Below are 27,871 nucleotides of genomic sequence, written 5' to 3' on the forward strand. Positions count from 1 at the left end.
TCATTTCACAGATAAGTTATTGGATCACGTAAATTTTCCTTAAAATAGTGGGTAACATAAATACCTTTTAACCTCGTTTCCAGTCTATAAATGAAATTATACAGCGCTCAAGACGTCAAACATAATAGTAATAGAATCAGGGTTGTCGTAAATTGTATTAAGTGCGATATCTACCCCGGCCGGGTTGTTCAACTCATTGCAAGCAAATCAAAGAGCGCGTGGCAGCTTTCCATTCGTCAGCACTTGCTGAAAAATAGCAAAAAACAAACTCAAAAAGTATGAACAAAAACGATCCTAAGTTTTTGACGCCTTTATAAGACCCCATTCTCGCTTTTCCAGCGCCCGCATATCGATCTTCCCTTCGAACTGAATGCCTGTCAGAAGCTGTTTCCTCAAACGAATAAACGGAGAGAAAAGGAGGTTTGTGAAATCTCTTCAGGTAACAAATTTTTCTTCCTTTGAACGATATATTAGCCTCGAAATTGTGCTTCGATAAGTTAGTCTTAGGGAAGGGCTCCTAAAATCTGAAAAAGAAGAAGTTGAAGTACGATGTAAGACTACCTGTTGCGTCCTCTTTTTGATGACGTCATGCCTCCCAAAAATGGTAGGAAGAAATGTCTGTTGAATTCTCAAGATGGCCGAAGCCACAGTCGAAAGAGCAAGTGAACGATTTTATTGCCATGAGTGCAATCGAGAAGTTTCTCTGAATTTACCAGTAAGTGTTAGTTTGTATGGATTTGTACAGAGTGGATTTTTCGTTGGAATCAGCGTTGCAATCACGTACTTACTCGATATGGAACCGTAATTCTACCATTTTAACTTTATCAAATGAGTGATCAGTTTTAGCGACCCAAACTTTATTGGGATTATAAGTGTCAGCTAACGCTGCTACGATAAGAGTGTGTTAAAATGAAGTTATGGTTAAGTCGGTGACCATCGTTTTAAAGGGAAAAAGTTGAGTCCTTTTGTGAACTAAATCGCTTCCGCCATGTCCACGAAAACCACGATAATAGTTTGTACCACATAAAGGCGTATTCGTTGTGCGATTGTTTTTTCTGATTTACCAAAAGTTTTTGTTCAGAGCCGAAGAAAAATGGAAATTCGGCTATCAAGCTGTGTAAACTATGCATCAGCTGTAAATTTGAAGCACGGTGTTGTGTAATGGAGTAAAAGTTTCTTGGTAGCAACGACGTAATCGAGGAGTACTTGACCGAAGTCCGGATTCGTAGTTATGCATCGATTACGTAGACTAATTTTTGTCAATGTAATGGATGGTTATTTTCACTTTTGCATGTCTCGATATGCACTCCAGAAAAGCATCTGTCTTATGATATAATCCTGGTATTTAGATTAAGAAACTATTCAGAGGAATTTTAATGGAATATACTCTACATTTACCCCATTTTTGCTTAGATGCTGCAAGTTTTTTTTAGATGGCAACTGTTTTAAGGCATAGGTGTAAGATTTTCTTCAGATGATAACACTACTTCTTAATAAGTATGCAAAAAGTATAAGAAAGATGCAAAAATTTAAATTTTCAACAAGTATACAGATCTGATGGAAAAGGGGATTTGATTTTATAGTCCTAACTTGTTAAAAATCAGTAAACCCTGGTCATAGCTTGTAATAATTATCAATCAATACTTGGCAATAAATATTATGCAATTAGAAATGACATAGCTTCCTTCTAATGAGCTGACTGGCTCAGTAGTTATGTTTCAAATTTATTTCTTGTGTTCTTGTAGGATTTTACTTGTTCACAATGCCAGGGAGAATTTATTGAACAGTTAAGTGACAGGTAGGTTGCTATATGATAACAGATCAATTACATTGTAACAGTTAGGAAAGTTAACAAATGATAATTAAGTGCATGATTACCTTAGATTGTCCTGAATACATTCAATGTTTCTATACCATTTTTCATTGCAGCTTGAGGAAGGAACTGTTGGTAATTAATTTAGATTATAATAATATACTTTGATAATCTATTGGTACATATATGTTCAATAGTGTTTGATCTCTGGGAATGAAGAATCAATGTCTAATGAAGTCTAATACTCAGAGTCCACAGATGTACTATGGTCAGTTGTTGGTCATTATATAGAGGTTCAGAGTCCACAGGTTTGATGGTCAGTGGTTGGTTAACATATTAAGACTCAGAATCATTGATAATAAAGGAAATTTCTTCTTTGACTGTCTGTTTGTATAACTCCCACTGGTGGCAGAAGTGATTTTTAAGCTTGGATATGTAACTTGCAAAATTCCTTTGTTCAAGAGTTTAAACATTTGACCAACTGTATTCCCAAGAGCCTGATTGAGTGAGTTACTTATTGAGTGCTAAACTCTTAACAGCAATGAAGAAGAAGAAAGCACAGCAGAAGCTGAAAGAGACCCAGCCACCCACTTTGCAGAGGTGAGAAGTACATGTGGACTTCATCCACTAAAATTGACGGAACATATATGTTGCCTTTACTGCTTAACGACTCAATATTTATTGGTGAAATCTGGCAAACCTCTGTGATGTGACACAATATACGACATCTTTCTTATTCTATTTACAAACATGATGTTATGGACATTCCAGACTGTAACAGTATGCCGGACACCTGTCATACATGAACTTAGTTATAGCCTTCTAAAATCTCTGTGGCTCATTTGTAGAGCATCAGAGCACAATATTTTGAAGGTCTGAGTTCAATTTCTTATGGGGACTCAGAATTTTTTCTTTGTCCAAGGCTGGTGACTTGACAAAAATGTGTCTTTTTTTAGTATTGTTATAGGTTGTAGGTCCAAATAAGGGAAGTGCCTGTCTTTTACTACAACCCATGTATTTAATAAAGTTTGACTTAGATTGGTTATTATCATTACAGATAGGCCAGCCCCAGGAAAGAGAATCCCATTTTCCTCAACATTTCTCAACACTCTTTTTTTATATCATTATTGTCTTATTAATATTTCATTACAATTCATTTTCAGTTGGTTCACAGAAGTTTGTTTGGACAACTGCCAGGTAATAAGAGAAATTTAGAAAGATGATAGGTATTAAATTTGGATATGTTATCGAATACAAAGCAAAGTTAACTAAATATCAACACAGCTGGTTACAAAAATTATTAACCAAGAAAAATTAATTACAACATATAAAGTGGTTATAGAAAATTATTCTCATTTGAGCATTATTCTTTAATGAATCAGAGGAAATAGTGGTAATATTAATTTATGATTAATTTCCTAATGTCCACTGAAGCTGGAAATTTGGACTCTCTAGATGAAGGAAGGAGACGATCCCGTAGACCACGAACAAGAATAAGTATTCGTACCAATCAGAGGCCAGGAGAAAGAGGAGATGCTGCCAATGCCACAACTGCTGCAGCAATTGATGTGTAAGTTGTTAGCTATGATTTAAAACATCTTGAGAAGTACTATGTGCCAGTACTATTACATATTGTAATTCTTTTGTTTTACAGAATTCTTCAAAATCTTTTTGGTGGATTACCAGGTATTTTGCTTGTTTGATTTATCTTTACATATATTATATGATTGTGAAGGTATAGCTCAATTCTGATTATTGGAATCATTATATTCTACACAGTATATCCACAAGTTCACCATAGTGTCTCTTTGATTTGCTGCTGTTTTTATATTTATTCAAGGTAGTAATACAAGTGAAGATGGAGCAGGAACATCTGGAAATATGGGATTTCCATTGTAAGTATTATTATCTTTTAACCATTTCAATATTAGTAGTAATTCACGCAACTTTTAAGCACAATTTATTTTAGAATTGTCATCACTACCCATGGATGATGCTATTTTGACGAGTTATCAGCCCTTAACACAACATAAAAAGATTGGCCAGACTCATAATCCTGAATCAAGGATATTACTTGTCTGCTGCTGTGTCTTTCATATCACATGGGACATTAATGTTAGACATTTATTCTTAAGACTTCACTGTACATTTTTTCAGTACATTTCTTTTGTGGGCAAGGCAGTTGCCTTGTGGCTATATTACCCTACTGGACTCTTGATCAAAAGTTTTCCCTTGGACATCTCTCCATCACATGGCAAAGACACTTTCTTTCACAGTGCCACTCTCCACCCCTAAATATAAATGGGAAGGGGAAACCCTACAAGGGACTGTGGTCCTATCCAGGGGGAAATAATGATACTCCTTGTTCAAAGTGCAATAAGCTCCAGTACAATGAATCTCCCAGCTTTTTATCTGACTCTTCTTTTTTTCTTTTTTTTTTTATCTAATAGCAACTTGTTGCGTCTTCATGGGAACCCTGCTGATTATGCCTGGGGTGCAGAGGGATTGGATTCAATAATAACACAGGTGAGAGAACAGCGAAAAGAAAAAGTTCTTTTAAGTGTTAATACTTTGTCACTGGTTTGACCCCAAATAACTAGAATGGTAGTAAAAGGAAGTATTGCAACTAGAAAAAAAGCAAAACAAAAATGAAATGAAAATCTCTCAAAACTGAAAAAAACTATGGGCTAGTGTATGATCCCAAATGAAAAAAATTATGCAAGAGACACGTCAATAAAAAAAAAAAAGAAAAGAAAATTACCTTTTTTCATTCGTGAAACTGAAAACCAGCTGTCAATAAAGGGAAAAACCCAAAATGGCAGCAGATACCAAAACCAAACTCTACATTGTGAGTGCAAAAACATGAAAACTGATCTCAAAAAGCATTAACACAAAGAAGCCAATTTCTGCCTCATGATGGATGATCAGTTCAGAGCAGTAATTATAATATCCATTCCACAGCTTCTAAACCAGATGGATGGAGCAGGACCACCCCCAGCAGATTCCAAAAAGATAGAAGATCTTCCAAAAGTAGAAGTTACAGAAGATTCAGCAGGTAAGAGAACATAACAGTTACTAGACAGGTTTATTCCATTCTGGTATGTAAAGCAGGAATACACTTCAGCATTCACTAGGTTCTAGGTTTGTGTTTCCATCAGAGCATCCCTTCTCTTTGATTTCACAGACAGCTGTGCCATAGGATCACCTTCCTCAAATGTTATTGTGTACCTTTACATTTTTTACCTTTTCTTTCTTCTTTTTTTTGTCTAGAGTCTGATAAATTTTGTGCTGTATGCAAAGAACAGTGTTCAAAAGATGAGGATGTTAGGAGATTACCCTGTAGTCATATATTCCATTTTGGTTGTATAAAACCATGGTTAAAAATGGTGAGTACATATTTTAGTAGGTATATAATTTTATTATTATTTATTTATTTAATGGTTTTCACCATGATCACAATGCTAAAATAAGACAAGGAAGAAGAAATGCATTTGAAGAAGTCACAAGAATGAGAGACAAAGGACAAAGGTGTGGGACTCAGAACAGAGTAACTCTCCAAATTAAGTGTGCCCTTAAGAAAAATACACAATTACTATGTAACGCGAAAAAAATCATAAGAAGTATAAAAATCCTAATAACTCCAATATAATGATACACGCAAAAGCATAATGTTATTCCTTTTTCTGTTGTTTGACAAAGGCTTTGTGCTTGGCTAAAATTTAGAATCAACAATTAGTTATATTTCACTTCAAGAGAAAAACAACCATGTTGGGAGCAAGGCAAATTTTAATTGGTTTTTTGTTATGTCTATAGGGAGGTGATCACAAATAAATTAAACAGATTAAATATTTGTCCTGTGGATGACTTCAAAGGAAGGCATGATCCTTGTAGATAAACTGCAATAGCCCATTTCCAAATTATCTTTGGGCTCTTTTTCAAGTGTAGGTGCTCATCCTTTCATATCACAATAATTTTTCATTCACATGCAAATTAAACTCATTTTCATGCAAATCAAAGCACCAAGCCTTGTTTTGAAAAAAAAGGCCAAAAGTAATTCAGAAATGGCCTATTAAAGAAATAGCAGAAAGAAGAGCTTGAAAAATTCAGACTTCAGCAGGATTCAAACCTTTGCCATAAAGATAATACCTGTAGTTGGTTTATTTTTATACTAAATGTAAAGTTTTCTCCTTTTTTCAGCATGATTCTTGCCCTGTCTGCCGCTTGAGTCTCAGCAATACCCAAACAAGAGGGTCACGAGATAGTGATTCAAGCACACCTGAACAGTTTCATTTATGAATTAAACTGATTTGAACTGGGAAATCTGAAGCTTTTGAATTTTTTTTTGTTACAATCTAGTCTTAAGTTATTGAGTACATAACACAATAGAGACAATATGGGATGCTGTGAATATTTCCACTGTATTACTGTTAGAACAACAGTTATGCTTTTTCATTATAAAGTTTATTTACAGGTCACAATTACTGCTTTTGTTTGTAATGAGTGTAAATAAAAACGTGAGTATAAGGTTATGAAATATTGGAATTTCTGGTTTGCTAGAGGCTGTCAATTAATGTATGTCTGCAGACATCACATTATTTTACAAGCCAAGTAACAAGCATCCTATTTAAAGCTCCCAAAAATTCCTGGAAACAGAACTTTTTTTCTCCCTTGCATTTTAATGTCCTATTAATTTTCAGTATTAGTCTAACCCTTAGCTATAAAAATTATAGGGAGCTTTGAAATACCATTGCCTTTTGTACATCTGCCTATTGTTTGAGACTGTTACATTAAAACCCAAGCCTATTGAATACTTGGACGCTAGTCAGGAAATAGGGTCCAGTACACAAAGGAAAGGTACACTGGGAAGGTCTTTGTAGAAAGTAATGACAGCAAATAATCCTCATCTTCAAAGAAAATTTTTCCTGCAGTGTCATCTTATTACTTAAGAATAATTACAGTGGGAACTTAAATAAAACATAAATATATATCAGAAAAGCAAAGTGAAACAAGTAAAACTATGAGAGGAAACTTTGGTGCCCTTTTTATGACATTTCCCAGCTTGTTTACAAGTGATTCTCAATTTGATAAAATTCACCCAGTTTTCCTGCTTGTCCTCAAATACTCAGAAAGTGGATTACTAAAGGGGAGGACATGATGTGTTTCTAAAAATTTCAAAGGAAAAAACAATGTAGATATATATTCCAAGTTTTTTTCTGTTCTTCAAAACATTTTAAGTAACTGGTAGCTATCTCACACATGTAATTGGATTTAACAAAGATGTGTCAAAGGTTGAATTACTTCATTACAAAATTAATCAGACATAGGTGTTGCTAGTTTTCTTTTGTCATAGTACCCATAACTTACTCCTGAAAAGGACAAAATTTTAAATAATTTGCTCAATGTTAAGGTTCAATGAAGATCCCGTGGTGAGGTAATCCAGGAAAAATTACTTGTACAATATCTAAATGTGCACCATAAAGTCTTGATTTTGGAAATTATTTGTGGTGTTTATTTTTGCCAATATAAAAATAAATCTTAACACTGGTAAGCGTGAAGAAATTTGTATTTCCTTATTAAAGAACTTTGTGGGGGAATGATGTTGATGTCGCAAGTCCTTATCGATACAACTTTGATCAAATGAGGTTAACATTTATGTAGAATCCACCATTTGCAAATACCAAAATTTGTATAATCATCCAAAAAGAAATTCATTTACTTCTTCTATTCCAAGCTAGTTTTATTACATCTTTCAATTCCAAAATAAAATTTTGTATTAACTGTTAATTAGATCATGCTGTACTGATGACCTAAATATCCTCAGAATTTATTGCATGGAAACTGTGTAAGTTGAAATCCTAGTACATGGCACATTTTATATTAGTTGTCAAACAGTTGATAATGTATTGATCAATTTGAAGCTTCAACATTCCTTTCCCTCTCCCCCTCCATCAGGCACTTGAACTTTTGGAAATTGGCTTGTTCAGATTCCCTCTTTCCCCAGGCCAAAATTAAGTTCAAATGCCACACCCAATAATGAGTGATGCTTTGTGTGATTGCAAACATATTCCAATTTAGCAAAGTCGTATTAGATTCTGGTTTTGTCATTAAGTTTTCCATTGTAAACATTCAAAGATGAAAATAGTCTTTCTAAACCATTCACTCACAAAAGCAGACTCCTTACCTTTAAATCCTCTATTAAACTTGTGTATTATGCTGAAGACTTGACCCTCCCAGTTCAAATGCCCCATCCCACCCAGCAAGGTTCAAATACCTCACCCACAGGCACAAATGACAGTCAAATGCTTGTTGGTTGCCATGGGGGAGGGGGGGGGGGGAAGTTGAAGCTTCAAATTGATCAGTGCATAACTATCAAAACTCATCAGTAACTCTATCTTGGGACTACAAGAAGTAACAATAAGAAATCCTTATTTCATTCACACAGAAAATGCCTCATAACCCAACTGCCAACATAACATTGTTATGTTTCCTCAAAAATCAGTAACAAATTTAGCTAGCTATGTACAAAATAGATGAAAGATATACATCGATGTAGCTTCAGTCAATACACAAAGTTTCAATAAAATTTTCAGTAGAATTATTTTCTGTATTTTGAATTGTATTTGAGCCAGCACTTGCAGGAGTAATTTTACTTAATTCAGTGTTATTCCTGATTGGTGCAGTACTCTTGCTTTTGGGTTCACCATCTACTTGCAAGTGTAAATCTACCACGTTAGAACCTAAAATGCCACCAAAACCTGTTAAGCCCTTGTTGTCAATCTCCATGGGTGAATTTGAAGTTGAAGTACATGATAAACTTGCTGGTTGAATCTTAGGAGTGTTATTTTGCATTTCAGGACTTGCACCCCTAGCAGCAAATTGAATGATACTGGGAGTATTTGCCTGCAAAGTCGCAGAAGACTTAGGAGTATCTGAAGATGCATCTGAACCAGTACATCCATCAACCAACAAGTTCTCTATGCCATAGGCTTCCAGAATGTGACTGTGGACGTACCAGCGAGGCCTATCATTTCTTCTTTCCTTAGAAGCAATATTCTGAATTTTCTTCTCAAGTTGTCTTTTGGAAATTGGACTTTTTTCATCAACTTCTTCATCTGTGACATCTCTACCTAGCCACTTTGAAGTCCAATGCTTTCTGAACTTCATCATCAACTTGCTGAGACCTGCTGTGTTTCCATGAACCAACTTTATTAGGTCAGGCATTGCTGGAAATAAAGGAGAGAATAATTACTAAGGTCAGAGCAACATCCAAGGCTTCACCCCCACTCCCAAGCCACCGTTCTGAGAAAAAGGCAATTTCTTGCGCAGTCACCAATTGCAAGTTCATAAATAGTGAGCTTTATATTTTGTGTTTCATCAGCTTGAGCTTGGATCTTATGTTCAAAGCAACTCTTCAAGCATTCCAGCTTCACAGTTGAGGGTTTCTTACTCCATTTATTCTTCTGTATTAGCAAACTTTTGAATATTACCTTTATCCGGTACATAGAGAGCTCCACTGGTGTTTCCACTACTTGGTGTGTCCACAGAGAAATCAGCACTCTTACTGTTTGTAGACAGGCTTTCAATGTTTATGGGTCCATCAACAAGTAAGCATGCAGCAAACTGCTTGAGCACCACACTCACTTCAGCTTCCTCAAGCCACAGGCATCCCAGTGATATTGGCTTCATTGGCTTACACTTTCTTTTCATTGCAGCTTCCCATGCCTTGGCCTTTGCAAGCTGTTGATCTCTTTTATTTTCAGGATTCTCTCCCTGTGAGGAAAAAAATAATATTAATACTGCAAAACCCCCTGGTTTATTTTTGTTGTTGTGTAGAAATATGTAATTACAACTGGCAGCAATAAGTCTAATACCTTCTTTTCTTCATTCACATCACATTCATCATCATCTCCATCCTCAACTCCTTCATCATCTGATAAGTAACCATGAGGAACAAAGAATCCATCATCATCTCCATTGTCATCATCACCATCACCTTCATCCTCTCCCTGAAAATTAAAATTGACTTCACTGATCATGATAAAAAAAAGGATGCCTCATCAGAATGTAATCGGCCCACATCCCTGACCAGTTTCAGCATAAACAGAATGAAAACTGGGGCCATGTTGATCAAAGTACCAGTGGATAAAGCCCTGGATAATAAAGATGGCAGATAAGCCTAGAATAAAGCAGTAGCTTATTATGGCAGAGTTTTCCATCACTATCAATTTATTTTTCAAGGACTTCTAAGTCTGCAGTTGTATTTGTCCTGGAGCATAATCATTACCTCACTGTGTGAGAGACTTTCACCTGGTTCCTCCTCTTCCCATTCATCATCACTGTCAACCTCATAATCCAACAAGTCCTGGAGAATATGGGAGATTGTTGATTATCTATCCACAAGTTTACTAAATGGTTTGTTTTGAGATGCAAGTGTAACAGAAGGTGAAGCCTAAATGCTAATCTTGTAAACAGAAAAATGATAGTAGATCAATTAATTAATTGATTGACTGACAGCAACAATCTCTTTGGTTTGAATTCCAGATGAAAGGGGCATCTCTGTGACATTACATAAATTTTAATAGTTAATTGTTAATAATTAAATAATAGTTTCGGTTTACTATACCAAGTCTTTTTTGAATGGGTTCCTTGGAGAGATGTGGTAGCTTTTCTTTCTATATGTACCAAAGTATGCTGGCCTGTAGTCTGTGTGGAACTGTAATAGTTTGCATCTCAGGCCAACAAAGGAAGAAATGTCCTTTGTTTTCTCAACAATTTCAACACTTGAGTTGCTGTTTTCATCAATTGCTAAAGGTCCATCAGATGTCTTTTCATCAGTATCACATTCATTCTGTTCCTCAATGGTAGACAGTTTTCTCTTCCTGTATTTGAGAATTGGTTTTCTAGCCTCTAGATCTCTCAGATAGGACCGGTGGTCTTCCTACAAGGTCAAAGGTAAGTTTATTTTAAAATATATGTAATGCACAGACACACTGAAAGGCAAGTTTAATCAGACTCCAGAACTTCATGGATATTTGAGAACTTGTTTGTCTAGAATTTGTCAGAACTGGTTATATTCAAAGAGTCTATCTCAAGAACCTACACTACTGCAGAATTATTTTTCAAATTCAAAGTATATTAGAATATAAATCAATGAATGATCCTCTATTCACTAGTTTTATTGTTCTGTAGCACTACGACAAAGTAGTATACATGTTCTTAAAACTGTTTGATTGCTACACTCAACACTACTGGATGTTTTTTGATTTTTTGTTATTAGCTTGAGATACATACCTGTAGTTTAAGTTCCTCATCTAAGACTTTTTTTGTTTCAAGTGACAAGTGTTTACGTGTTGCTGGAGCAATGGTCATTCCCGCTTTCGGCTGAAATGGTTTGAATCTACTTCCACTGTCTGATGAAGCCTGAAACCAAACATAAGAATTTCATTAGTACAATGGAACTGGCAGGGAATTGATAATGCTTGAGCTTAATACACCATGCAACCAAAACACAGAATGCTGGTAACATAAAAAACAATCTTTTATGTTTAAACTCTCCCACAGTCTGATATTTTTTCAGTAGCAGCCAATCTAAAACCAAATAGTGAAAGAAGAAACCATGAGACCTTTTTAAATTTATAATTCCTAGTGTTAATAAAGGTGTTTTAAAACAGTTCATGTGATGTCCCACCAATTGGACCAACATAATACATTGGAGATATAAGGTAAGTTAGATTAGTCAGCAGTAGTACATTTATTCAGAAGATCTGTGTTTGATAAAAAAATATTTTCAATTTGGTACCTTGGGGGCAGATGTCTTGGTGAACCAGCTTACAAAATTTTCTTTACTCTTCAGTCTTTTTCTTGTCTAACAAAGAGAAACAATTGAAGCAATTAACAAGACAAACCTTACCAAAGAAAGACAGTACACAACAAAGAAAATGGTAGCATAGCTAATGAATGTTACAGAGTAAATCGTAATGTTTGTCCATAACAGTTGCAGACACAATCTATAAAGTACCAAAAGCTAACCTATGCTTTCCTTGGAATCTACCAAGCTATCTCAACAGCATTACTACTTGTAAGCTGTACCTGTTCTTCTTCTTGATTTCTCTTCTCTTCTTCTCGCTTCCTCTTTTCTTCTAACTTTGCACTGAAATCAACCAAACAGAAGTAAAATAAACAACAAAATGAACAGCCTTTTCAAATCAGAATGCTTTGTTTCAAGAGAAGTTGCTAGTGTCATTAAAAGCATACAAAATACTTCTCATCACCCAACTACTAGGATCCAATCATCCTCACTTTAATTTTAGTAAGGTCCAAGCTTGACGAATTGATCACCTTTCACAAACTGGATTTTTCTCTTACAAAGGTTGCATAATAGCCATACAACACGTGCAATGAAAAGAACAATACCAGTGCATGTATAATTTTCCTTTGTTTGTACCCTTTTTAAACTTACTTATTTTCTTCTTCTCGTTTCCTTCTTTCCTCCTCTCTCTTTCCCTTCTTTTCCAAGCGTTCCTTTTCTTCTTTCTCCTTCCTCTCTATTCGCTCTTTCTCTCTTCTCTCCCTTTCAGCTTGCTTTTCCTGTTTTTCAAGGTCACGCTTCCTTTTTGCTTCTGATCTTTCCTTTTCTTTGGCTGCCTTGGCCTCTTGTTTTTCTTTTAGTTTCTCCTCTCTTAATCTTTGCTTCTCTTGTCTTTCTTTCTCCTGAAATTAAAAAGGAAATCTCATAAAAAAAAAACTATTATTCAATTTCCCATTCTCCTCTTTGCAATTTAAATTTTAAAGAACAAATATCTATTTTTCCTAACCTGTCTCAATACCAAAGATGTTCACACCAAATTGGTCTACATGTTAATGAATCATAATTATTATTGAAAGCACTAGATTACTGAAAAGTCATTTAATGGAAACAATAAAAAACAACAATGCAGACTATAACAATACCATAAAAGTCATTACTATACCCGTTCCTCCTTCCTCTTCAACTTTTCAGCACTCTTTAAGGTTGGGCTCTTTCTATTTCCCTATACAAAAAGAAAGAAACTAATCAATTTTAAATGAATATCATTGGGAAAAATCAGATCAAAATAATCATGGTCTCCTTTTCTTGTACATGTAGATGCAGCAAGATCTCTGATAATGAGAACAAAGTTGAAAAAGTGGTGGTATATACACCACTGTAGTACAAGGATTTCACATAATTTTTAACACCAAGGTCACAATCAACTTCACTTCAATCTTTAGAGATTTCCTTGAACTAGTTAAGGCAGATATCAGACCTTTTTTTGTTTTTTGTCTGAAGATCCCAGTCTTTACCTTTAGAAAAAGTGTAATATATGTATATAGGGTCTCTTTGAGGAAGTGGAGCTGAAATTTGAGTATCTAAGCACCAAGAGGGACTAATACATGATCTGCATTTCTTTATGCCTATTGTCAGTTTTGGATGTTTATTACCTTGACTGGTGGTGACTGATCTATAACCATTGCTTCATCTTCACGGGAAGAGGAAGTGGATTCTGGTGAAGAAATGGAGCTTGCATCTCTCTGCCTAACTAATTTATCATCTTTATTTTCAAGAACCAAACTTTTGGAAATTTTTGACAAATCTGTGGTATTCTGTGGCTTTCCTAAACTTTCCTTCAAATCAGGGGGAGAGGGAGCACCAGTGACAAGACCACCACCGGATTGAGTTTTTTCCTTGCATGGTTCAGATGGTGTGTTTTGGCAGTTGCTAATGCTGACAGCCTCATTTTGGACAGAAACTGAAGTCTCGAATGATCCAGTGGAGGTCAACAGAGATGAAGATACTGTTGGAAAGGACAATACTCCTGAAATTAAAAAAATATGGGGGTTACCCCTCAAATGAGTCTTCCTTGTTACAAAATATATCACGAGTAAAATTGCAAGTTTCATAGTGGAATTATTGCTCCAAACATCACAAACACATTTTAAGGTGTGCACAATATTGTCCAATTCTAACACAATCTGCACACAAGATCATTGTCGTCATTAATTATGGGCCACAGCATTATTGCAAAGTTCTGCAGTATCACTACAATGACACTGCAGTGAAAACAACCATTCCCTTGCACACAGGAAAGTAATTGTATAGGTGTTCCATCCTACAAATAATTGATCGAGCCAAAACAGGGCACATCGTAATGATAACATCAGTTGCTTTTAAATACTCAGCTTGCCAGGTGAAAATAACAGCTTCAAAATTATTGAGCCTTTAACAATTGTTAGGAAACCTTAAATTTAACGAGGGAACAATGGCTGAGAAACGAATAGATTATAGTGATCCTAAATTGGGTTTTCTAGATGCCTTCTGCCCCAAGTTTGCTCGAGTTTCTTGTATATACGTACATATACACTATTATCATTTTTTCTTATTTCGTAGCAACTGACCTTGCTTCAGTCTTTTACATGGTGGACTATCACATTCGTCTCTGTCAGAACCTTTAGCATATGCTTTAAATAAAACCAAACGTTTCTGTAAGCTATAAAATTACAAATGACAAGATCCGACCTGGAAAATTTGAAAGAGCGCACAGGACTGATGGCGGAACATTCGTACCTTCGCTTGAAGTTTCGCTCTGCACGCGTCCTTCTGGACTTTCACCCGGATTTCTCATATTTTTTATGAGCTAAAATAAAATTTTAACGACAAGAATAACATTTAGAGAAAAAATTGAAGAAGAAAGAAGAAAAAGAAACAGTACGCGCTTAGAAGCTCAGCAATGTGTGGTAAGCGCGTTTCTTCAAAATTGGCGGGAATAGCTTTAATGATGCATTCTGGGACTGTTTTGACCTATGGGGTCTGGATCTATTATGTATATTGAAGAAAAATAAATGGAATTAAATGAAGTACTTAATCCTTTGGAAGGGAAGAACATGCTGTAAACGAGAGGCCATTTTTCTATTCGTTGAATGTTTTAGTCCACATTAGAGCTTGATTCCTCAACGATGAATGCTCCGGAGTCATTTGAACCATTTCTATTGCTTGATGGAGATAAAAAGTAAGTGTATGTATTGTGTTCCTATATAGAACGATAATAATAAAGTGTTACAGAGAAAAGATTGATCTTTAATTAAGCATTTTTTTAAATTTTCAGGATAACTATCACTAAGGACACTAAAGTTCCAAATGCTGCCCACTTTGTTGTAAATAAAGAAGACCACACATTAGGAAACCTTCTTCGAGCGTGAGTTAAACAGCGCTACGGACTTGACAGCCAATTAAGAGTTTTTTCTGACGAGTATTTAAGATCGCTCATAAGATTATATAGAGACATTTTTTGCTAGTTTGATTTGTTGCTCAACAGACCCTGTGCTGGCCACAACCATAGCTTTGTTGTTCTATTTTGTGTCAAGTAGAGAAAAATTGCATTCATGTATCACTATAAAAAAAACATGGATAGCTAGTATGTTACTGGTTGGCTGACAACCGTCCCACTCAAGGTTAGCAGGTATTTTTAAGGCATTCTACTTTAAGTGCAAAGCTACTAAGCCTCTTAAATTATGCTCCCTTTATTGAAATGAAATATTTTTATCTGAAAATTAAGGATGTTGCTCAGATCATATTTGAGTGGTAGTTCTACCATTATCAACCTTTAAGGCTTTGAATTCATTTCGAAATACCATATTTGCGATTTTCAACTCACAGGCAACTGCTGCGAGATCCACAGGTAATATTTGCTGGATATAAAGTTCCTCATCCCCTTGAGCATAAGTTTGTTCTTCGAGTGCAAACTACGCCAGACTACAGTCCTCAAGAAGCATTCACCAATGCTATCACAGACCTTATCAGTGAAGTGTCTCTTTTAGAAGAAAGATTCAAGGTTAGGTTATTTTCCTTGTTTTCAATCTTCTTCACATAGTCAATTCTATCAAATTACCTTGACCCTTTAACTCCCAGACCAAATTTGTAATTCTCCTTACTGTCAATCATACAATTCCTATAATGTTACTTCAGAGAATTTAGTATTGGATCAACTAATTATCCCCAAATTGATATTTTCCTTTATTCCAGGGTGCCAAGCTCCTATTTTTTCCTATTTTTTGGCCTGCCTCCTATTTTCTCCTACTTTTTCATGAAATTCCTAGTTTTTTAGGGTTTTACTGGGTAAACAGAAACATTTTGAAATATTTGAAATAAACTGCCAATAAAAATGATTAATTCACTTGTTTTTGTTTATACGGCAATGCATTTTGGATGTATGCCATGGTGCCTGTTAAATATTAAGGCATTGGGTTGTGGAACAGAGTTGCTGTTGGGAGTGTTAAGAGGATAGAACTCAAAGAAATCCTCCTATTTTTTTCCTATTTTGGGGTGAGAATTCCTATTTATTACCAATTTTTTGGCCACTGTCATTCCTATTTTCCTATTTTCTAAGTATCCTTTGTCACTTGACACCCTGTTATTCTCATCACTTATCTGGTTGATATTGTAAGGAGAAATTCTGTCTTGGTCACTCATGGGAGTTAAAGGGTTAAAGAGAATGTGCAAGTTCAAAGTCAAAGTACTGTTGTGTTTGATATCCAAGATTGAAGAAGACATTTCCCATGTTGACTGTATACTGCAGTCTTCTTCAAGAGTTGTGGTCAACTGGTTACATGTCTTGTTATGGAGCAATATATTCCTTTGTGATTGGTTGGTTTTCAACAGCAAAGGGATCACATCTATGAAAAAAGCCATCAACAATTGCCTAAAAGCAACAATTTGTGGTAGAACTTCGTTTTTAAGAAGGTGATTGCAAACAGTGGAATTCAAGCAAACAAAACATCTCCATCCATAACAGAAGTGTCTAAATTATTACAAAAAAATTCAGGGATGGATTCTGGAATCTTTTATTTGGAGCAAGACTATTAACTTCAATGTGGTCATTTTGAGTGAGTGCCACTGCAAGAATTTTGGTGTCAGACAAGTAGTAGAACAACCCTTAGGTCTGGTAGGATGGTCCCCCTTGATTTGCCCTAATACTTCATCTCTTGCAGCTGATTGCTCTAACTATGGCTTAAACTTAGCTTAATGTTAACTTGGCTTGTAGAAGTTAACTCAACATGAGCTTCCCAATTCCACCAGGGTGCAGTGGTTTTAATTTTATATTCTCTCTCATACTTACAGTCATCAGTCAAAGATAAGCAAGAAGGCATAGAGTGAATTGAAAAATCTTTACAAGGAAGTTGGAATATATTTTCAAACAGCGATGCAGTTGGACCTGAGCTTTGTATTAATATCAGTACAAGTGGTGTGACTCCAGAAGCCCTTGTGGAACATTGTTGTCTTGTAGAAACTTGTTTATAGTGACTTTGATGATGGCTACAGACTAATAACTTCTAAAAGATCTGTTCTAGTATTCAACATATTTTCCTTGATCTTGTTAGTTTCTTTTTTTCGTACTGGGATAATATTTCAAAAATATAGTTGATGTATATATATCATACCATCGTTAATTGGCTGGAGAATTTTTCTTGAGAAGTGATACTGAAGTTTCTCTTAGCTATAGGGTCAATGAAAAATATTCCAAACTCAGCAAAGCATAATATAGCATTATACTTTTCCTTAACAAGGAGAATGAATGACAGAAAAAGAATTTTCAGATAACAATATAAGGTCATGGACAGATGTTATAGGGTAAAGTTATTTCAAAATATTGGAAATAACTCTATTTATGACTAAAGACAAATTGGTTTTCACTGTCCAAGCTTAACTAATAATATTAACATGAAGGCTTGAGCTCCATTCAATCATTAATTCACCCCCCCCCCCCTTCCAGCCCTCACCTTCCTTCCACTTAGAGAATCCATCATTTTTAAAATGAGACTGTATATTGGCTATTATTGTTTTATATCAATTTTACCCTTTTTCTCAACAAACAACAGTCATACATTGAGGCAAGAAGCATTTAATTTCAACTATAAAATCATTACTTTTCTTTCATACATAGTCTAAACAATACATCCACTAGTTGCATCTTAGCTACAACTACTTACTCATTAGATACAAAGGTTCTCTTAACTGATCCATAGTATCTCCCAAACATTCCTCATATTTCAAGTCAATTACTTTGCAACATTCTTAGCAGCTGAAATACATTTTAATAATGGTTGCAATTTCCTCCTACTTTGTTGATCCTAATTTAGCCATTAAATTTTGTTGATCCTGATTTAGCCACTAAATTTTATTGATCCTAATTTAGCCATTAAAAACACAACAACTCGGAATCTTTTTCCAGCACATGTTACAATCTATGATAAACTTCTTGTTGCATCTTGTTTCTATTGCTCCAATCACTGGTTCAACTATGGCTGCCACACCTCAAAACAAAAAAAAGGAAAATATCAAGGAGTAATTTTGGTGAGGAATTTTGTCATTTAAAACAAATATTCTTGAGAAATTTCATTCCAGTAAGCGGTTCTTTCATTTCTGTTGTTTGGTATATCTTTGCTCTCACATCTGAATACATACAAATGTTGATATATTTTTTCCTCAATTTGTTTAACATGAAAAAGGAATATTGTATCATATGAAGAGTAACCTAAAAAATTGGAATGAGTGATGTGAAATTCCATCTTGCTGACCGCATAACCATAACCACAGTAAAACAACATTGAGAACAAAGAATTACAAAACTTGTTTCTGCTTACAACTCCATCCATGACCAGTGGTACTGAACACCCTGTATCTGTTTGAATGGCCATGATGTAAACTGGCTGGGTCCTCTGTGGCACAACATATGGCTGTCCTGCTGTCACAGCATATCTCTGTTGAAGGGCCTGCATCACTGGCTGAATAAAAAAAAAAAGCAACTGATTAAACTCTGTTTTCCCCCTACTTTTAAATATACAAACACAGATCATTCATGACAGTTAAATTCAATTAAGTTCTGATGGGTCATTTTGAGTTGGGTGTCACGGATGATCAGCTAATTTTCCTAGTTCCCTGTGAACAATGCATGGTCCTCACCTTTCTTTTGACTGCTACATCAATTTGAAGAGTTTTTCCTTTCCATTGCACTAAGCCCTATAAAATAATTTCACCAAATGTGCATTATCCCTTAAACCCCAAAGAGAGATTGACTTTTAATTTCACCTTACAGTATCACTCTTGAATCAAATGTAAAGGTCATGAGAATAAAGGAATTGATCACCAACTTAGAAAGCTCCTTGTGGTCAAACAAGTTCTCCCTTTCAGTATCATAGGAAATGTTAAAGAAAAGTATTGAGAATATGGATGTTAATGATAGGGTGTTAACCCTTCAACTCCCAGGATCTGATTGTAAATTCTCCTCTCTAACCGCTTCACATTTCCTTTAAAATTAGTTACGAGAATTTGGAATTGGAGTAAGATGACAATTTTAACTTGATAAACTTTAGTATTCTCATTATCATGTGCTGGAGAATGCATAAGTAAGACCGGGAAAATTTACAATCACTTCTAAGAAAGGGTTAAAGGTTAACCTAATGATTATTGAGTCTCTTTTGACTGGAAATGCCCTTATGAGGCTCTCATTAAGGCATTACACCATCAAGTTAAAAGATTCACATAGATAACATGCAGTTGGAGATAACTTTCAGTCTTACCATGTCTCTCACTCGTTGAGCTTCCTCTGCTGTGTGAAATGTCACAAAACCATATCTATGAAAGAAAATGGAACCTTACTCCTTTGACTGCTAAAAGTGATTAGCATCTAATTTCTCTTTACAATATTAACTTTTGATCAAACATGAAGGTTACAAGAATTGAGGAAATGATAACCAACTAGAGAAGCTCTTGATTGTTAAACAAATTCTCCTTGTCAGCACCTCAGGAAATGTATAGAGAACTGTATGGAGAACATACATACTGGTGTTAGGTCTTTGGGGAAAGTACTGGGAATTGTTAAAACAGTATAAGTAAAGATTTATTTACCCTTTATTTACACCACTCCTGAGGTCTTCAACAATCCTCACATTCTGTACCTCAAAACCCATACCACCAAAGAGAATTTCAAGTTGAAGCTCAGTCATCTATGACAGAAATTAAAGAAAATTCAAAATGTTGATTAATAAACAAATCTATAGTCTGTGAACTGTTGCTAAGGACAATAAAAGAGGTGAGATCCAAACAGCTCTTGTGCCCTCTCCATCCCCTCCCTTGCACTTAATTATCTCACCAATGTGGGTTACAGATGTACCATGCCCAGCCCACTTGGGAAATAATGAATAATTTTGCTCAGGAAGTGAACTAATGGAAAAAAAGACCACCTGTTGAGAAGGACTTTTAAGAAGAAAACTCACATAATTTTGGTAATTTGACAGTTTTAATTAAATTCTTTATCTTTGCAATTGAGTAATGTCAATGGATTTGTGACTGTAAAATCAGCTTACTCTATTTGGTATTCCTCTGATGAAAACTCTATTCAAAACCTGAATACCGTACTCTGTCCAAACTTCCACTGAGGACGCTGAGTGCAACGGTCTATTTTTACATGAAACCTGCATCCTGTATTGAAATATAAGATCTAATAATATTTGCAGTCAACATTAGTAGTTTTTAATCAAGAAATTAATGGTTCACAAAGTATGAAGTTTGATATAATCATGTTTTTAGAGCGTCTCGCATCTGGGTAATTTTGAGATAGCGTGACAATGCTTTCCAAGAGGAGTCTTCCAAAACGAGTGCAAAGAAAGCGTGACTTCCAAGCGTGACATGTTTTCCCCTAGGTCATGAACGCCGCGAAATTTTTCCTTCCGCAAATCATAGATGTTGCATCTTATCTTTATAGAGCAGATAACTGTCTAAACAGACCTTACTTAGAGAAAAATATAATATTTGTGGGCATCACTTTCCCTGATTACAGAACAGTTCAAAAGCTATTTTGACGTGGACAATCACCGAATCAAAGTTGAATAACCAGTCAAATTTTTGATGATTTACATTTTAAAAAAGTTCATAAGCGGCCTCTGAAATTGAACTAATCGTGAATACACGGAAGTAGTTGTCTGCAGTTTTTTGGAGCGCGTGTAGAACACTTAAGCAGGTTGTCTGACCGACAGATATAGAAACAATCGAAATGTGAAGAAGCGCAAGTGAAAAGTAGGCTTAATTTACGCGAATTTACAAAGTACCTGATTCTTGCCTTCGCGAAACAACTTTTTGGTGGTACGCTGTGATACTAGATGGGCGCATTGATGACGAAGCCATTTTCCCGCCAAAACTGGGTAGTGCTCTCAATAAACTGCTTCAGCTTGAAACCAGAAAATTTCTCATTCGGAGACTATCAAAACTGCCTGGATAATCAGCTCATCTAACGGAAATTTGCTTTGTTTCAAAGCTGTATTTACATTAAATGTTGTAATGCAGACTGACAACGAATCAAATCGAGCACTCGATCATGTTCTTCAGGTACTTAAGAAGTACACACTTCTAATGGCTGGGATCTCTGGAAGAAATGCGCAAAACCACCTTTTTTCGTCTATTCACAATTTTTCTATGCTCCCATGTTTTCTGTAGAGGAGAAAACTGAAATCATTTATGCTTACCTCGTGGGATGAAGAAACTTCGAATTCCAATACGGTCGTATGAAAGCCGCTTTCCACAGACCTTGACCTAATCAAATTACTTTCGACACGCCTTATGTACATAACCCTATCTGAGAGACGTCTAATAATAATATTCCCACGTGCGGGCGACTAGATGAAAAAAATTTTTAATGGGAATACTCCACGGAAAGAGATTTTCTTTTTGATCCCATGAATGAAGACAAATATGATAGCATCATTTTGAGTTACCTTAATCAATACTTTGTCTCAAGCCACGCAAAGAAAAATCAAAAACTGACAAAAGACCAGATTTGATTAAGTAAAGAATTAACAGGAGGATTCGAGGAAAGTTTACATCGGAGACTTGAAGTATTTAAGTGTGATCGAAAATACTTATGGATGAACTAAATTTCTTTTTTGGCCGTGAGGTTGCACTTGGTTTTCAGAATTCTCTAGTTTGACAAGGGTCAGTAGGAGGCGGGTCACTTTCAGAGGCGTCAAAATGTCTACAGTGATGATGAAACTTGGTTGGGTTTAGGCTAAGGTAGCCTACAAAGAAAAGCAAAGAATACAGATAGAATAAAAACGAAAAACACTGTGGAAGTAAAGTCATGGAAAATACTTAGACTGTCCAACTGAAGGAATCGAATTCTTGCCATGTCAAAGAAACTTTAGTACGAAATACCCCCCTCCCCAACCCCCTCTCTGTAGCACTTTTCATACCTCAAAATTGCGGATTTAAAGGGTTGCCAGTAGGTGCACGGCCCCAAACTGACTTTTTTTTTCTCAGTAAGTTGGTTTTTAAGTGTTGTTGGTATGGATTTAAGCTTCGTTTTCGGTGCCATTTCCTTGCACCTCCACTGTATCTGCTAGTTATTGCTCGGCCCTGATATACCGCGACCAAAATTATGCCTTTGACAAATAAAAGCTGAAAATCAAAGGAACACCCACTTTTCAGGCTGATATTTTTGCTTGATATTTATGACAAAGTACAATGCTTTTATTAGACCATCGAAAAAATTCACCGAAGTACATAGCATATTCAAAAAGAGCTATTTCAAAAAGGCTTACAATAATGGCTATGAAACACCTCTCTACCGAATTATCATATAATGAGCCAAATCACATAAAAATGTCGAATTAAACTGATCATAATGATTCTTGTTTTACATCTCCTCAAACTCCTGTATAGTCTGAATCAACTCCTGTTCCGCCTCAGCATGTTTCTCTTTTATTTTCTCTAAGGCAGCTGCAAAGTAAAAGAACAGCGATAGATTTGAGATGGAGTGGTTCGACTAATACGGGAGGGTTCAGTTACAGCCCTTCCATCCCTCAGAGGGGTGCGCTGAGGGTGAAAACAAAATGCTTAACTAGTTTGTGAACCTCTGGTGTCCTCTTGACTTCTACAATCTAGTACGGTGATTATTTTTTTGACCGGCTTTTGACATGATTCATTTGTGAATTAGCGAAAAAAGCCATTCATACCATCTAGTTGGTCAGCTTCTCTTTCCAAATCCGCAATTTGAGACTCAGCTGTATCAGCACGTTGACAGGTCTGTTAAAAATTTAACAAAATGGTTAGCTTCTTAACAAATAACAAGGTGTGTATCATCCCCAGACCGCTGAAATGCTCATTTTACTGACTGAAATGAATGGAGAGCCGATAAACGCGTATTAGGCGTGAGTCAAATTTCGTTCCTAGAGCCCTCTGGTGAAGAGAAGGATATTGGGACTATTGAAAGTGTTCCGCGTTAAAATAATAATAATGATAATAATGAGAAGAGAAAATTGATAATAGTAATAATAATAACAACAATAATCACAACAACAACTTATTTTGTTGAGCCGAAAAAATTTTCCAATCAGATTAAAAAAATTCTTAACCAAGGGATGAGTCTTTTGCTTTCTAGGGATACTCAAGCAGAAGAGCAGATAATTTCCTCGCAGTGCTGGCCAACAGTTCGGACCAAGATGACAATTTGATGTTGGTGAAATATCCGATGTTGTCCTCAAGATAGTTTACAAGTTCTTCGTTCAGACAATCATTCAAGCAAATAATAGCTTTTAACATTATTCGCACCTCTTCATACTCTCGCCCGATTCTCTCTATCTTTTCTTCTAACTCCTGAATTCGTCTGTTTCCCTGAAAAAAGAGATAGCATCGGTTTTAAAAAGCATCAGTTAATTTAAGTTAAAACTGGGTTAGACCTCGACACTTTCTTTCCATAAAACTCCTGAACACGGATCCTCATTCCATGTCTTCCGGTCTTCCGTTCTTCATTTTCTCATTTCCATTTCTGTTCTCCAATCAACGATGCTTAATTCTCATTGTTCGTACCTTGTTAACCACTATTTCATTTACAATTTCCGTTCCTTGGTTTTCAAGTTGACATCAAAGAAACACCAACAAAAACAACACATTTTTGCACATCTACCCACCGGCACTTCAACCTACACCGCATGTACATGCAATTTTAGTTATGCAAACTATCTAGTAGCGAACACAAAAGAGCTAACGCCTTACATCGCACTCCTGGACCTCCAGAGAACGGAGACTGTTCCCGACTGTCTTGGATTCTTCCTCCAGCTCCTTGAGTCGCCTTATGAAGATTAAAATAAAATAATCATTAAACTGAGCATTCGTTATTCATAATGTAACGCAACCGTCTCCTGCATTTCGCTGTGTGACATCTTAAGGAAGGCTGCGACGGAGAACAGAGCGGTCAAAGATGGCGCATGCGCGGGGTGATCACCTTCGACTGGATTTGGCCGCACGTGCGCTTATCTCCCGCACAAAATTCCATAGGAAAACAAAACAACCACTGTCTCGCAAACTAAGCAAAAAGAATTGGAACCTTCAAAGAAATCTGTGAAATGAAGCATGCAATGCATGCAGTCGAGGTGTTGTTCTGTTCCGTGCTACAACTCAAAGGAGAGCACACGTTGCGCGACGATCAAAGTGAAGAAAAATAATTTGAAATTGAGTGATCTAAAAGGTTCATTCTGTCTACATTACGTTAAGATCGTTGCCTTTTCTTCAAACTGAATAATTGAGGTCAAACATCTCAACTTAAAACTCACTCATCTGCGTCTTCAGCGCGGCTTTCCAATTCATCGAGTTCTTCTTCCGCTTCTGCAAGCTTTGCCTCCAACTGTGTACGAGATTGATTGATAAGTGATATATTACAGAAAGATAAAAAGAAGTTAAGATGTTATTCCGCCATCTACAAGTTTCTATAGGGTTCTTATCTATGATTAGTGAAAAAACCCTCTGACGTGTAAAAATCACGAAAAGAGTCGGACAGCTCGTGTGACAATCATGGCAGACGTGCTTACGAAACAAATAGACAGATCTGAAGTACTTGTAGGGGGAATTCTTATCAAAACCTCCGGAGCATAGGGGGGAACCGAAAAAGGCGAGAAGGGAGAGAAAGTGATTTCGCCCTACCTCTAAGCAAGAAGGTGCATTTTTTGAGGGAACAAACCCCCAAAAATAATACAAAAACTTTATCTGTGGCGATTGTTTTCACCCACATGTCCCCCTCCCCCACCCAAAATCAATTTATGATTAATGATACTTGTCAGGCCTGGATACTTGTCATCATACGTAAATAACGCAAGTCCCACGGAAGGAAGGGCACATGAACAATTGCTTTCTTACTTCTTCAATCTCTCTTTCAGCAGACTCGTGCCTCTCCTTCTCTTCCTCCAACTTGGCTTCAAACTGAGCTTGCTAATGAGAAACAACAACCGCGATTAAATAAATATCTGTAAAAATCGGTAGCACAATAGCAAAAGAAAGAACGAAAGAATACTAACTCGTTCCTCGTCACCCATGGCCCTAGTTTCCAGGACCTTCCTCACTCTGCAAAGAGAAATCAACAGCAAGATATATTGTCAGGATTTGTGAGAATTTATCATAGCCATTTTTCTCTTACCGCGTAACCCTTTGACCCGTTAGTTGGACCAGCATCTAATTTCTCCTTACAATATCACCCCTAAATAGAAACATTATGGTCACGAGAATGAAGGAAATGAACCCCACTAAGGAAGCTCTCGGTTGTTAAACAAATTCTCCTTGACAGCACCCTAAGCCCTGTATAGAAAATATGCGTCGAAAATTTCCGTGAGTGGAGGTTCAAAAAAGTGGGTGGGAAAAATAGAAAAAAAATGAAAATGGTCGAAGATTGGAAATATTGCATAGGGTTAGGGTTATTGACGAAGATTGTACATATAAAACTCGAAAACATTTTGGTAACTTTTTTAGGATTCACGCGATCACGGACCGTGACGTAGCTCAGTAGTCGTCATTGAAGGTTGGCAATCGATCGAGAACTTTGCATAAAGGATGTGACGAAGTCAAGAAGAGATTTGAGAGTCGAAAAGGATAGGTAGAGATTGGCAAATAGCTTCTTTTGAGGCGCGTTTGAATTTATATTTGTCGCGCACTTGCACTTTTTATTATACACTTCTTTTTGGTCAATTTGGGAAAATTCTGAAGTATATTACTGAAATGTCAGGCCTGGTAGAAAAGAAATGGCAACATAACTTTTATTAAAAGAATCGTTCAACTTATGCTAAAAAAATTCCGGGTTTAAGTTGAAACTGGTAGGAATCAGGATTTGGCAATCACAGTTCCATTTCTTGAGTATTATAGCTGATGCATAACTGAAATTATCCGGTTTTCAATCGGTCTGCTTCTTAAAAGACGATCGACGACAAATAATGAGTGTGAAAGGTGCATATAACCATCGCCGATAACCATCATTTACAAACGTAATAGTCTTGCAAGAGGCAGGAATTCAAATTTGACAACAGCACGTCAACATATTCCATCACTGATTAATTTTGGAAGGTCAGGTTTATCCCGAATGTAATTGGCTGAGACGATTGCACCCTTACTGCGCCAAACGAACCGAAAAATCGGTCCTTTGAATTGATTTCTTCCGATAGTATATAATTATCAATGTTAATGCTTTCTAATTTTGCCTTTAAAAAATCCACTAAGAATTTACTTGGGAGTGATATTCGTTAGTGCTGCTTATATAAACGTGGAGGCCTTTTAGATGCCGATAAATTGAAGTTAATTTGACAACCTCTGTCCGTGGGCTGCTCACTCGGTTGGATCAGTTTGCTTTATACTGTCACGAAATGACTTGGTCAAAAACTCTGTTAACCGAAACTGTGCAAGATTTTTGCGCCGAGAAATCTATGGGCGCGGAATATTCACTACCATTCGTAACTAATGGTTTGGAGACTTAAAGAAATGCAAATCGTTCGGAATTTGTCTGGAATCAAGAACAGAGTAGCCAAAAAGAACCTTCCTTCAATCTGTAGAATAACCTTTGTTTACTGTAATTTAAATGCATGCTTGCGGACGCGAAAAAAACACATACGATAAAGTGTTGAAACCACAGAGAAGTTGCATTAAAATTCGGCATTGATAATCTGGTATAGAAAGCAAGAACGCACTCATATTTAATACTTGTTGTCATGTTTGTTGAAGTCACTTTGTATTTGTTAATTTGAGATATTTTGCTAGTTTATGAACTATCGAATTAGTACCTTTCGTTTTCATCTGAGGTTTGCTCGGCTTCCTCAAGCTGTAAGGTAACTTCAGACAGCTGAGATTCTTTAGCGTCTAGTTGGTCTTCAATTTCTTGAAGGTCATGGGTTAGTTTTTTGACTTCATCTTCTGCCTGCGGAAAGCATAAAAACGCAACCATGACAAACAGTTTACAAATTGTTTATAAATTTGGTCGACAGTTCTGTTCACATAACCTAAAAGCAAGAGGCATTAAATCGTGTCTGTAGCTCAAAATAAAGGATGTTTCGCTTGAGAATAAGACAATGGAAGAGTTTCAAGCGTATTTCAACAAGTGTAAAACTACAGAATCTAATAAGGATTCTTACGGCTAGATTCCTCTCTTTGGCACTCTTTAAGCATTCTTCAGACTCATTTGCTCTCCTTTCTGCATCATTCAGACTTATTCGCAGCATATCAACCTTCTTCCTAATTGTCTCCATTTTGCTTTCTGTAAGAGAATTTTCCAACAGCCAACTCCCTAAAACTATGCCAAAGCAACCGAACAAGGACCTGTAATACCCGCGTACAGCCGAGGTAAGCTGCTTGTGACCTAGATTTAAATATGTCATCGACTAATATCTTGTCGGGTGTGACGCGGAATCTCAGCTATGTCATGGCTTTCTTCTTCTCAGCGTGATAGATCATTTGTTCAGCTGAATTGCGACAATAACCTAACTCCTTATTCGCCTGCACAGTTGTGTAGCAATTTACTAAAAGCAGGGATATCCGACAATTGCTGACTGCATTATGGGAACTTGAGGTACAGCATTGCTTTGGTTAACAGCTTATCATGGGGTGCCATTAATTTCAATGTGAACTCCAATTGCAGACGTAATACGTGTTATCTGAGGTGTATCGGTCTTCATGTTTTCAAGCTAAACACGGGCGTCTGTTCTCGTTTAAAAGTTAACATTTTACTTAACCAATTTCCAATTAAT

The 27,871-nt window shown here is 36.2% G+C and overlaps 5 protein-coding genes across 7 annotated transcripts; 2 read left to right on the forward strand and 3 right to left on the reverse strand.

The window, feature by feature from the left end:
• Window positions 1-398: 398 nt before the first annotated feature.
• LOC113672606 (E3 ubiquitin-protein ligase RNF115) lies at window positions 399-6,347 on the forward strand. Of its 2 annotated transcripts, none has more exons than XM_027188914.2 (11): window positions 399-715; window positions 1,746-1,798; window positions 2,353-2,413; window positions 2,977-3,010; window positions 3,269-3,383; window positions 3,468-3,499; window positions 3,654-3,708; window positions 4,264-4,339; window positions 4,775-4,868; window positions 5,084-5,199; window positions 6,011-6,347. In XM_027188914.2, exons 1-11 carry the CDS (start codon window positions 635-637, stop codon window positions 6,107-6,109), a joined length of 816 nt encoding a protein of 271 aa, XP_027044715.2. In that variant the 5' UTR covers window positions 399-634; the 3' UTR covers window positions 6,110-6,347. The 2 variants fall into 2 exon arrangements, with proteins under 2 accessions (XP_027044715.2, XP_089059299.1); XM_089203173.1 differs by having other exon boundaries at window positions 564-715; window positions 3,248-3,383.
• A 1,149-nt stretch (window positions 6,348-7,496) lies between these two features.
• Window positions 7,497-14,597, reverse strand: LOC113672604 (uncharacterized). Its single transcript, XM_027188911.2, has 13 exons — window positions 14,397-14,597; window positions 14,228-14,290; window positions 13,274-13,647; window positions 12,784-12,843; window positions 12,273-12,523; window positions 11,903-11,963; window positions 11,613-11,678; window positions 11,105-11,233; window positions 10,437-10,751; window positions 10,098-10,175; window positions 9,685-9,819; window positions 9,301-9,583; window positions 7,497-9,036 (listed from the first exon to the last, which is right to left on the reverse strand). The coding sequence occupies exons 1-13, from the start codon at window positions 14,452-14,454 to the stop codon at window positions 8,369-8,371; spliced, it is 2,541 nt and encodes an 846-aa protein (XP_027044712.2). The 5' UTR covers window positions 14,455-14,597; the 3' UTR covers window positions 7,497-8,368.
• Window positions 14,598-14,683: 86 nt separating this feature from the next.
• Window positions 14,684-18,443, forward strand: LOC113672605 (DNA-directed RNA polymerase II subunit RPB11). The gene is made up of 4 exons (XM_027188913.2): window positions 14,684-14,838; window positions 14,935-15,024; window positions 15,486-15,660; window positions 16,947-18,443. Exons 1-4 carry the CDS (start codon window positions 14,786-14,788, stop codon window positions 16,980-16,982), a joined length of 354 nt encoding a protein of 117 aa, XP_027044714.1. The 5' UTR covers window positions 14,684-14,785; the 3' UTR covers window positions 16,983-18,443.
• LOC113672770 (protein boule) lies at window positions 17,712-21,895 on the reverse strand. Of its 2 annotated transcripts, XM_027189117.2 has the most exons (6): window positions 20,192-21,895; window positions 19,734-19,831; window positions 19,406-19,460; window positions 18,789-18,845; window positions 18,470-18,610; window positions 17,712-18,139 (listed from the first exon to the last, which is right to left on the reverse strand). In XM_027189117.2, exons 1-6 carry the CDS (start codon window positions 20,303-20,305, stop codon window positions 18,125-18,127), a joined length of 480 nt encoding a protein of 159 aa, XP_027044918.2. In that variant the 5' UTR covers window positions 20,306-21,895; the 3' UTR covers window positions 17,712-18,124. The 2 variants fall into 2 exon arrangements, with proteins under 2 accessions (XP_027044918.2, XP_027044917.2); XM_027189116.2 differs by having other exon boundaries at window positions 17,712-18,610; window positions 20,192-20,450.
• A 429-nt stretch (window positions 21,896-22,324) lies between these two features.
• LOC113672734 (uncharacterized) lies at window positions 22,325-27,764 on the reverse strand. The gene is made up of 9 exons (XM_027189074.2): window positions 27,260-27,764; window positions 26,912-27,045; window positions 25,166-25,211; window positions 25,008-25,079; window positions 24,428-24,498; window positions 23,871-23,946; window positions 23,427-23,489; window positions 22,832-22,901; window positions 22,325-22,595 (listed from the first exon to the last, which is right to left on the reverse strand). The coding sequence occupies exons 1-9, from the start codon at window positions 27,500-27,502 to the stop codon at window positions 22,513-22,515; spliced, it is 858 nt and encodes a 285-aa protein (XP_027044875.2). The 5' UTR covers window positions 27,503-27,764; the 3' UTR covers window positions 22,325-22,512.
• Between the last annotated feature and the right edge of the window lie 107 nt (window positions 27,765-27,871).

The sequence above is a fragment of the Pocillopora damicornis genome, chromosome 4 (genome assembly GCF_964200805.1).
Source record: "Pocillopora damicornis chromosome 4, jaPocDami1.2, whole genome shotgun sequence".
NCBI lineage: Eukaryota > Metazoa > Cnidaria > Anthozoa > Scleractinia > Pocilloporidae > Pocillopora > Pocillopora damicornis.

Bases quoted from the DNA above. Each gene is read 5' to 3' on its own strand.
- LOC113672606 (XM_089203173.1), top strand. From the start codon at position 635: ATGGCCGAAGCCACAGTCGAAAGAGCAAGTGAACGATTTTATTGCCAT. The intron at 2,414-2,976 runs GTGAGAAGTACA...ATTCATTTTCAG, and splicing joins CAGCCACCCACTTTGCAGAG to TTGGTTCACAGAAGTTTGTT. The intron at 3,011-3,247 runs GTAATAAGAGAA...TGTCCACTGAAG, and splicing joins TTTGTTTGGACAACTGCCAG to CTGGAAATTTGGACTCTCTA.
- LOC113672734 (XM_027189074.2), bottom strand. From the start codon at position 27,502: ATGACATATTTAAATCTAGGTCACAAGCAGCTTACCTCGGCTGTACGC. The intron at 23,490-23,870 runs GTAAGGCGTTAG...CTCTTTTTTCAG, and splicing joins TGGAGGTCCAGGAGTGCGAT to GGAAACAGACGAATTCAGGA. The intron at 22,902-23,426 runs GTGCGAATAATG...AATTTTTAACAG, and splicing joins TCGGGCGAGAGTATGAAGAG to ACCTGTCAACGTGCTGATAC.
- LOC113672770 (XM_027189116.2), bottom strand. From the start codon at position 20,305: ATGCAGGTTTCATGTAAAAATAGACCGTTGCACTCAGCGTCCTCAGTG. The intron at 19,832-20,191 runs GTAAGCTGATTT...TTTCTGTCATAG, and splicing joins TCAGAGGAATACCAAATAGA to ATGACTGAGCTTCAACTTGA. The intron at 18,611-18,788 runs GTGAGGACCATG...TTTTTTATTCAG, and splicing joins ATGTAGCAGTCAAAAGAAAG to CCAGTGATGCAGGCCCTTCA.
- LOC113672604 (XM_027188911.2), bottom strand. From the start codon at position 14,454: ATGAGAAATCCGGGTGAAAGTCCAGAAGGACGCGTGCAGAGCGAAACT. The intron at 11,964-12,272 runs GTAAGTTTAAAA...GGTTGATTTCAG, and splicing joins AAACGAGAAGAAGAAAATAA to TGCAAAGTTAGAAGAAAAGA. The intron at 9,037-9,300 runs GTAATATTCAAA...CTTTATTTCCAG, and splicing joins TCTCTATGTACCGGATAAAG to CAATGCCTGACCTAATAAAG.
- LOC113672605 (XM_027188913.2), top strand. From the start codon at position 14,786: ATGAATGCTCCGGAGTCATTTGAACCATTTCTATTGCTTGATGGAGAT. The intron at 14,839-14,934 runs GTAAGTGTATGT...TTAAATTTTCAG, and splicing joins TTGCTTGATGGAGATAAAAA to GATAACTATCACTAAGGACA. The intron at 15,025-15,485 runs GTGAGTTAAACA...TTCAACTCACAG, and splicing joins TTAGGAAACCTTCTTCGAGC to GCAACTGCTGCGAGATCCAC.